Source organism: Microtus oregoni, unplaced genomic scaffold (assembly GCF_018167655.1).
Source record: "Microtus oregoni isolate MIOR12 unplaced genomic scaffold, Mior012 000052F_ref0000163, whole genome shotgun sequence".
Lineage (NCBI taxonomy): Eukaryota > Metazoa > Chordata > Mammalia > Rodentia > Cricetidae > Microtus > Microtus oregoni.
Genome location: NW_024543828.1, coordinates 3,948,270 through 3,959,102, shown reverse-complemented (window position 1 = coordinate 3,959,102; position 10,833 = coordinate 3,948,270). Strand labels below are relative to the sequence as shown.

Here is a 10,833-nt window from a genome sequence, read left to right as displayed (position 1 = left end):
ATGTTTACAGTTCTACTAGATTATCTGATAGTAGTCACAATGATGAAAGAACAGGATATTGATACATACAAGATATATTAACCTTAGTCATTATTTTGTTAAATATTGTAATTAAAACTATTTGAATTAAGCTCATAGAATCCTGAAAAGCAAGACAATTGATGGCAAATAACAACTGCCCCAGACACAATACTATAAAACTAAGGAGCTTATTTTAAAATGCACAGTTGGTAACAAATCTGAAGATAATACGCTAAATTCACAAGAAGAGCACAGATTTTTTTTTTTAAATTTTGTGGGTATTTTTTGTATTTTTTTTCTACTTTTAAATTACACCTGATCAGAAAGCCCAAAATATTTCTGTACACATTAGCTTCAGTTTCATTTTAATGTTTTTTTTCTTATCGCAATTTATACTTACTGATAAATTTGCTGTGATCAGGAATATAAGTCGGGCATATTAAATACATATTAAGGAGTACATGTTCTCCTATTTAGTATATAAAGTACTTCATAAATGTGAATTATGTTACAAAAATAGCTTTGGGTGCGCTCACACGGTAAGCACTTTGCTAATTTGGGACAACCTTTAAGGATTGTGGGTATTTGACATAACTGAGAACAAACTCTAGTTTAATTTGAGCCATGTTTAATTCTGATAAACATCATATTTTTCTCTAGATCACCACAAATGCTATGCAACTCACATTGATTTTTTTCTCCTTTAGGATTTTATATATAGACAGGTAATATTTAAAGTGTTCAAATTTATTTTATAGTTATGTAATGCATGATATATTTTAAACAAGTATTTGCACAATTTAACATTATAAATCCAGCAGTTTCAAGATGCAGGCCATATATTTTACCAATTTACAAATACTATCAAATGTTCTCTCTTTGCATGCTTGTTTTGTACACTTTTCAGGTAATCTTTACACAGAGTTGTTACAATGCCACAAATCAAGAAGGGTTATTCCAGTTTCACCAACTTAATCTACGTGCAAGATGAAGGACCCAGCTGAGGTACAAACACTGGTACCAGTTTTCTTGAGTTTGCTTTACAAAGCAAAAAGAGACAAAGGTTTTGTATCAGAGTACAAAACTGATTTGCCTCTTAAGGTTAAATTCAGTATATTATATTTATAAAGCATCCCTTTGGCAATAGAGTTTGCAGTATCCCCACAGGACTCCACAGTATACGTTTTATGTAGTAAAATCTATTAAAGAAAGTCTCTTCTACTTGACACATCTTTAGAGCTACAGTTAATCAGATGCCCTTGGAAACACCTGCCTCTATGCCTAATGATAATATAGTATTTGGAAATTAGAAGTCAACAAAAGGCACTTTCATCATTAAATAATGTCCTCTGTATGAAGTCGGATTACATGGCCTATATCTTATTCAAAGCTGTTTGCTCCTCAAGGACCTGTAGGTAGTCAGGGGAACTCTGAAGTTTTGCCTTCAGTTCAAAATACTCACTCTTCCTTTGTTCCACAACAATTTTGCTGTGGTTACCACCTATCAGTGACTTCTTGTTTTTTTTTATCTTGTTTTTCTGGATAGCGAATCTCAAAGCCACTGACACCAATGCTGTTATACTCCTTTTTGCTTTCAAGAAAATTTTGAATAAACACATTGGAATCTCTGCTTGGGAATAGTTCATCCAGCTCATCAATTGTGCTCAGTCTCTTCCTGGTATCTACATGCAGTAAATCTTTGTCTTTGTCAGCAGCATTTCTCATCATGACCTTCTGCCCCGGAGGATCTGAAAACATGAACCCAGTTTCAGACTCTTTCAGGCCACAGCTGTGACTCTTGCTCATCTGTTTTATGGTTTGTGGAATGAATGCTTCTGTGCTCTGTCCATCTTTTTTATTGGTTTTGTGGTCATGCTTCCTTAGTTGCAGCTGCATGGAGCCACACTCAGGATTCCCCAGACCTTCGTGCTTCACTGTGGGTTTCTTGTTGCGTCTCAGCACAAAAACAAGAAGGCAAAATGCAACAAACACAGTTAAAATGAGGACCACCAATATGCTTAAGATTAAAATAGACAGAGGCACTGGACCCCCTGGAGGACTTCGAATGGGACCCAATGGAGTGGTAAATGTAATTGCAGGTGGAGGGCTTGTGAATGGTGAAGATGGCTTGTTTAAGAGTTTAGGACATAAGATTTCATTTTTGAGGGACTTCAGTTCAATGTTGGCAAACTGAACAGGAGTCTCACATTTCAGTTCTTTCACAACAATCCCATCATTTAGCTTCTCTAGCCACAGCTTTAATGCTACCAAGTCACAAGTGCAGTCCCAAGGGTTGCCCTCCAAATCAATCTGGGTAAGAGACTGCAACTGATCAAGGACTCCACTGACAGGTAAGTACATGAATTTGTTGTTTCTCAGGTTCAGTCTAGCAAGGGGTGCTCCAGAGAAAATGTAAACTGGCAGGCTTTTTAAGAGATTGTAGTTCAGGTACAGTAGCTGCAAATTGGGCATGGAGTCAAAAGTGCCTGCTAAGATTTCCTTAATCAAATTGTATTCCAAATACAGATACTGCAGGTTGTGAAGGCCTGAAAATATTTCAGGGTACAGCCTTTTGATTTGGTTGCCATTGATATAAAGCCTGCGCAGATTGGTAAGATTGTGGAACACTTCACCTTTGATCACTGTGATTTGATTGCTGCCTAAATGGAGCAAATCCAGTCCTTCAAACTCCGTGAAGTCTGAAATGTCCACATCTTTGATGTTATTGCCATTGACATGCAACTTCTTGGCATTTAAAGGTTTTGGTATCAGTTCAGACATGGACTGTATATTTTTCTCCTGGCAATTCACACTCAGTCCTAAATCAGAAGGATGTGTTTTGCAAAAGCAAGGTGCTGGGCAAGGTGTAAGAGGAGGCACTCTTGTTTGGTATGACACAATTTGACTGAGATTTCGGTTGGAGAAGGCTTTGCCTGCCACTATTCCAGAGATTTTGGAAGGATTTGTTGTTTTGGGTGGTTTGGTCACTAATCTGTGCAAGGTTGTTTGAGTAGTGTGACCATTTGGAGTAGTGAAGCCATTTTCCAGTTGAGATGGGGGCAGAATGCGAACGTCAAAATCACTCCCTGTGCCCATGGGGCATAATTCTTGCTTGTTGGTTTCCTTTAAAAGCCTTCCATACAAGTCACTGGGAGTTTCACAGATAGCTTCTCCTATGTAAATGTTATATGGCATATTCTCCAACCAAGCCTTTAGAGGCAACAAATCACAGCTACAGTTCCAAGGGTTATCTTCCAGCTGCAATTCAACAACCCGGCCAATATGTTCCAGAACTCCAATGTAGGGGAGTTTCTGGATTCTGTTTCCTCGTACATCCAGATGGGTTAAAGATGTGAATCGAAAAATATTATCAGGAAGGAACGAAATCAGATTGTCATTAAGAATGAGAACTTTCAGTTTGTGGAGCTTATTGAAGTCTCCTCATTCAATATACTTGATTAAATTGTAGTCAGCCTGGAGATACTCCAAGTTCTCTATGCCAAGGAAAGTGTCAGCTCGGAGAATCTTTAATTCATTGTTGTTCAAGTGCAACTGCTTTAATGCACTGAGCCCAAGAAAGGCTCCTCCCTCAATGTTCTGCAGCTTATTATTTCCCAAATGCAGAGAAACTGCATGTGAAAAATTCACGAATGTATTTGGATAGAGAATATTTAAAAAATTGTTTTGGAAATTGAGGTGATAAAAATTAGACCAAGGTGGTTTTAGCTGGTTTGGCCTGTAGACTGAAACCTTCTCACAGTTGACATAGAGCACATTCTCTACTGACACGCAGGAACACACATTGCAAATTTCCACTGATATGTCAGAATCAGTATTTGTTGAAGAAATCAGGGCTGACACAATCAGAAAGAGCCAAAGAAACATCTTCTTGCAATCAGCAAACAAATCTATGCTTCTGAATAAAGAGAAATAATCTAAAAAATAAAAAGAAAACAGTTTTTCAATGATCATTCCTTGAAAAATATATGTGTACTTAAATTATCTCATTGTGAATACATGGCTACAATCTCTAGCATTGTAATTTTTAAGGAAGCCAGATTTGTACACCACTGAACAGTACTTTATATCTGTAATTTGTGCATGTGTAGAATATACAACAAATGGTAACAAAAGAGACTTTAAATTATACTTACATGTTAATAAATTCAATTTTTAACTTGAACCACCAAAATTTGCCCTTAAGCACTAACCTAGAGCTTGAAATTTGCAACTAAAATGAATATACCTAGAGCATCATTCATTTCATGTCCTGTACACCACAAACATACCACAATTGGTTTAAATCTATTCTCTAGGTTTCTGCTAGAAACTAAAATTAGTTAGAGACCATAATTGAACTCGGATTTCAGTGAAGGATGGCAGTGGGACGACTGGATTCCTTTAAAGAAGACAGTTAAAAGAGATACATGGAATGTGCCCTGGAAAGAAATTTGTCTGCGTTTTGGTACTTAGGTAAGCACATTGCCACGAATCAGTTAGCTCATGTAATCTGCTTTCAAAAGCACAGGTGACCCTATGGGGTTCTAGAAAACTGGAAGATTAATAAACAGCACCTTCTTTGCTGTCTGTCATTTCCAAAATAGAGTTAAAATGTTTTTTGTTTTGGGGTCCCTGGAAGCAGAAAAGGAACCAGCTTATTCTTGCACTGCTCAGCTGATTTCCAGGCAGAATTTCCACCCACCAGAAATGGCTTTTTTGCCTGTCTGGTCCTTTCCTGTTCTTCACTTGTCAGTTTGAACCCAGTCCCTACAGACCCCTTCATTTAAGCACATATCACCTTCGCTTTGGTCACAGCCTGTCACTGCTGAGGAAGAGGAGTCCACATGTCACAGTCCTTGGGCACAGTCCTTGGGCACAGTCCTTGACAGAAGCAGATATATTCAATTCTAAATATTTCAGTTCCAAAACACCCTCCCTAAAAGATAACTTCATGTCCCTGCCTGTAAACAAATGAAGAATTACTTCTTGCAAGAGTTTAATGGCTCAAAAATTAACCCTTTGAAGCCAGCCCCATAAAAACCTGTGTGCACACACACATACGTGCGAGGAAGAAAGGGAGGGAGGGAGGGAGAGAGAGTTTCTGCCTCATGGAAAGGAAATTAATGGAACACATATGGGACACAAACAGTATGCATTTTATCATTTTACTGATGCAATTTTAGGCTTGTGAATCTTTCCAGTAGTGAATGGGAGGAAGCTGGCTTCAATTGTCATATGATCACCACCAAATATTAATTAAGTAAATAAATTCCTCAGCTAAACAATGAGAAAATGGGGCAAAGAAAAAATGTGTCACACAAAAAATCTTTTTTTCTTCTTCTCCTTTTCCTCACAAGGAATCAGCTAGTGGTAAAAATCAAATGTGACTCAAGGTAGACAATCATTCGCCAAGATCCAGGAAGGCTTTCATTTTAAGAATCTAGCCAGCGTCACGGAGATGCTATTTGTTTGCCATATAGGTGGGCATTTCCTTTATTCACTGTTATAGCATGACTGTCGTTGCAAAAAGAAGTCATAATTTTTTAAGCATGACATCACCCAAAACAACTTCAATTGCAAAATCAAAATTTCACTTGGTCCTTTTTGTCTTGTGTTGATGTAGCTTTCAACAGCTATTTTAGTTCAATTGAGTCATTTTTTGTTCCCAACCACCCCCACCCAAAAACAAAGAAACCAAAATGCAACCAAACTAAAAACAAACAAAACACAAAAAGCAAAACAAAACAAAATAAAATTCAAATAACCAGAATTCAGCACAAAAGCATAACAGATGTGAAAAATATATGAAGCTGCCCTCTTATTAGTAATTTCTACTTTAAGTAGCAAAGGGAGTGGGGGAGGCGCAAGGATGAGCTAGGAAGTTCCCAAATGCAATTCCAGTGAAACAGACTAAGCCAAAAGCAGCTGGATCAAACAAGCAAGGCAGAGTCAGCCCACCAAGGAGAGCCCAACAGGCAGTGATAGGGCAATAGATACTGAGAGCTGGAGAACTGTGGAAAACGAGGTTAGAAAAAAAAAAGAAGCCAGGAAGAGTAACCATAAGGAAAAGAGATGCCATTAATATATTCTAAAAATCGTGACAAACAGCAAAAATACACACCAAGAAGAAAAAAAAAACAGCATGTAAACTATGGGTTGGGAACCCCAAACCACCTCTCAGGCTTCCAAGAGAGTCGGATTTGCCTTTCAGCATTTCCATCTCTTGGTGATGCCTAGCAAGACCTTCAGCTCCCTAGGCTGCCCAGGACTGCACAAACCCATCATCCACCAGAGTTCCGCTCCTAGCGCTCCATGCCCAAGCGGAGAAAACGAGCCTGCAGAGTGCAACCCACTGCCAAAGGGGTCAGCAAGTCGATGTGGCACCATAGCAGAAGACATGAGAAACCTTAGCTGCCCCCTCCCTGAGAACCGAGGTGGGGGTAGGGTGGGGGAGAACAGTGGAGAGCCCGGCCGTTGTCGCCCCCATTGAGCGCTAGCTTGAGCTGGAGGCGACGGATGGAGGGGCCACTGGCGCGTACCGCAATGTTTTGCCGCATCCTGGTGCCCAGAGTAGGCGCGCAGCCCCCTCCTGGGTACCCTGCCTGAGCAGCAGCCTCTCAGGCTGGGTGGCACGGGCGGGGGCGGGGTACTGTGCTCGGTGTCGCGGGGGCCTTCAGTCCCGCTGTGCACACATTTCTCCGCGTGCTCCCATCCCACAAGAGGTAGCTGCTGGAGTTTTCTTTGGCCTTTCTAGATCCGGACATGCATTTGGTGTGCAAGAAGAAGAGATGACTAGTTCAGGCCAGGAGGGGTATAGCACTGGGGCATCAAAGACCCATTTGACACAGTCAGAGTGACTCTATAGTTCTGTTCCCTCGAGCTGTGGCCGGGTCATTGCACCCTGCCACCACCTGCCAAGCCAGCAATAGGATCCTGTTCACCCACCCAGGCAGAAATCAGCTCAACATTTAGAAACCTAGCAAAGTGTCGCTGTCCGGCTTTGCTGGGCTCTCAGAGTTACCCACAGGCTCTTCCACACATATTGCCTATCTCGCTGAGTACCAGCAGTCTCCGAGCAGTCCTCCGGCCACCGCCTGAAAAACCACATCCAAGTCCCCGCACAGTGCCTGAGAGTAGGACACTGAGCACAAAGCCCAGCCCAGCAGAAGCCCCGACAGCTCACAGTGCCACAGACCAGGACACTTTTCCTGTTGCCCAGGCTCCTCCAGGGGCAGGGATGTTAAGGAAACCAGGATTCTTTCAGCCCTCTAGAACAAGAGATCACGCCATGGATAGGCAAGTGGGAGGTGTGTGTGTGTGTGTGTGTGTGTGTGTGTGTGCGGTGTTGGGGGTGGGGGTTTGTCAACGTTTCCACTTTGTCTACTCAACGGACCCCAAACCAACACGACTCCAACTAAAAATAATAAGATACCTGCTTCCCTCTGAGCGCGCGCACATGCACTGTGCCAAGCCCAGCCTGGAAGAGGCTGCGCGCCTTTCCTTGGAGCTCGCACAGCCCGGACTAGAAATTTACTCACCTCTGGAGCCCGAAGTCCTGTAGAGGGCCCACCGCGTTCCGGCTCACTCCTCAGTTTCCGCCGCGGTCTCTAAGATATCGGGATCCAGCTTCTTGGCGCCCGCTTGCCGGTCAAAACCAACGAACAGCCTTTAGCAGGCAAGCAAGCGGGCAGTGGCGCGCGCGTGCACACGGCCAGACACCGCGCGCGCACCCAGACTCTCGCACATAGGCTGCACCTTTACTTACACGCGCCCGAATCTCCGCCCCCGCCTCCGCCCCCTGGCTCTCACGCAACCCTCCCTCCGGACACCCGAACCACTTCGATCTGGGCTCATTCCTGAGCCACTTGACCCTCCAACAGAAACCCACACTTGAGTCCTTTTCTACCCACGCACTGGGAAAGACAAACGCTTTTCTTCCGGTATCCACCTCGTCTTTTGCCTAAAACATCCCCTAGGAAGGAGCGACCCTGATCCCCAGGCAATGGAACCCTAGTTTCCTAACGCGGTTGCACTAACCTCCATCACCCTACCACATAAGCACACTCGAGTCCGTTCTCTTCCTCCAGCACACTAACAAGGAAAGGAACGAGCGCGCGCACGCGCGAACACACACACACACACACACACACACACAGAGAGAGAGAGAGAGAGAGAGAGAGAGAGAGAGAGAGAGAGAGAGAGAGAGAAACATACACGAGGTGTTCCGCTGAGAGAGCAAACAAGAATCCAGGAGGATTGAAAAGAAATTTTGGAAAGCCTGGGCTGAGGAGGTGGAGTGGGGGCTGGGGCAGGGGACGGACATTAGGGTCTTCAAATCTACAGTGGAATCGAATAATTCCAGAGTAGAGGGATGAGTCAACAACAATGACATTGAAAAGCACCAGTTGTACTTTGGTTTTCTATCGTGGCTATGGTACCTTTGGCTAATTGTCACCAGGCAGAACAGGGGGCTCTGGGACTATTTCAGTAGCCAAGGATTCTGGATGGAGCCTTCTTGGGACTAATTTCCTGGATCCAGTGGTGTTCGCACTCCCCCTACCTGTCTGTGCGTGAGGGACCAGAAGCTTTAAGGTAAAAGTGTGAGGCTTTAGCCCAAAGTAAGCTTATATAGCAAGGTTAGGAGATGATTTAATAATTCTATGTATTTTAAAACTCCACAGGCCTTCAGCTAAAAGGCGTTAAGTAGGAATTTAAGGAGCTAATGGCAAGGGACAGGGGATTAAGGGTAGAGGAAAGAGAGGTGTGGGACAGGGAGAAATGATGGGTTTGAAACTAAAGGGGAAGGGAAAAAGGAAATAGAAAAAAAAAACGGGGAAAAAAGATGCTTTGGCTACTGAGCATGCCCAGTTTCGAGCTCAAGCCCTATAACAGAGGCATTGTGTGCATTGCACTTCTCCGGGCTTTGGAGGTGACCAGGAGGAGACTTTGGTTGGGGGTGGCCGGGGCAGGGGTAGATGGGAGTCTTTAGGGAGGGGGTGAAGGATATATGGTTTAGGCTGAACAAAGGGAACTGCTAAGAGTGAAGAAGCAGCGAAACACTAGGGAGATTGAAGAGGGAAAATGATTAAGAAGAGTCACTTCTTTGGTACCCACTTGCCTATATTAATGAGACTTTAGCATCCGACTGTCAAAATCTAAAGGTTGCAGATCTCAACCCTAGATAATCTACATCTCTTGTTCCTAAAGATTAATATTTGCACAAAAGAGTAGGAATGTCCTGAGGAAGAGCTAATTTTCAAACCAGTTTCTTGCAGATTGACAATTTAGTTAAAAAAGCAAAGGGACCCAGGGGAGAAGGAAGGTATCAGTTATGTTGCCTGCACACCTTTCAAATATTTGATTTCTAAACAAGAAACTTTGATTTTCCTTCTTTCCCTTAATTGCTATTTTGTAGGTGTTTGGCTAAGAAAAAAAGTCTCTCTTTACTTTCTGGGTGAAAAATGACTTTAGGTAAATAGGTCCAACTTATAAATGAGATACTTTCCCCTAGAGTTTTGAAAACCCCATTCTTTGCCATAATTCCATTACAACTTTCAGACCTATTTCTTTGAGATCTGTCCTCTGCTCATTTCACTCACTCAAATCTCAGTGTCTCACGCCACAGTCCAGCATAGCCAGTATCCAGAAATGCTTTTGATTAAAAATGATAAATTCATTAAGCTGAAACTAGCAAAAGTTTTGAAATCAGAGTTGTTAGATACCTGAATTCCTAAAGTTAAACATTTTCAGTAATTGGTTGATGTCTAAGGCCCGAAATCTTGGAAAACAAACAAACAAACAAATAGTGGGCAAAGGATTCATGATGCTACTTTCAATAATATCTTACCCTTTACATTATATAGATTTCTGTTTCTGTTTTCTTTATTAATTTTTGTCATTTCATGAAGCAGCCTTCAGTTTATATTCATGCAAATGCAAATCTTAGTTGAACACATTATGTTTAACAGAGATGCATATACATTATTTACGTATTTTAAATAGATATATGTGTGTAGACTTATTTCTTCACAAAATTTCATAAAGAATTCTTCCTCTAATAACACTCTCCATTGCCTTGATTTTTTATTGTCTTATCTTTTGAAAACAACCTAGAGGCAGAAATTGAGTGGGCAACAAAGGTAAAATTTGTCATATCCATTGTGAAACCCACTATGAAATAGTGTAGCTTAAAGAAATACTAAAGGATCAGTCCAAAGCAACATGTGTAATGGTGTGTCTTCTCTCACTGATGTGAAATCTGTCTTCTACATAGGTAACAGGTGCAATATGTTGAAAAATTCCTCCACTGTTGTTTATTTGAGTAAAACAGGTCAAGAGCTCAAATTTGCATTAGATATCATAGTGCAATTTAGAACTGGCGATGGCTAACAAAACAAGTTGGCATTTTATTTTAAATGCAAAGAATTCAGGAAGTTACCATGTACTTTATCAGGCTAGATGAATTGTTTGTCCTTTTCTATAAATGTTAAAAAGATTCAATAGAATGAACAATTTTGGACAGAAAATATAATGCGAGTTTCAAGTACTGAGGTATCTCAAAAGGCCAGAGTTGGACAGTAAATATCAAATTATTTAAATGCCCAAATTTATTCAACTTTTGAAAGTGTTCTCAGGCTTAACTATATTTAACATCGATAACAAGGGAAAGTTTTGTTTTACACAACTATGGCGAGAAAAATTTGAAAGCAAAAGCATCTAGAACACTGATAAACTGCAATTAATATTACTACTTAGGCTGTATTGGTGATAGATATTCAGTTCCCTAAAATGAAGCTTTAAAATGACATTTTT

At 41.4% G+C, this 10,833-nt stretch overlaps 1 protein-coding gene across 1 annotated transcript; it reads right to left on the bottom strand.

The window, feature by feature from the left end:
* Positions 1-632: 632 nt before the first annotated feature.
* LOC121437530 (SLIT and NTRK-like protein 4) lies at positions 633-7,620 on the bottom strand. Its single transcript, XM_041637396.1, is given in 3 exon segments — positions 633-1,548; positions 1,550-3,956; positions 7,560-7,620. Coding segments are annotated over 2 exon segments (2,511 nt in total). The 5' UTR covers positions 3,907-3,956; positions 7,560-7,620; the 3' UTR covers positions 633-1,394.
* Positions 7,621-10,833: the final 3,213 nt, after the last annotated feature.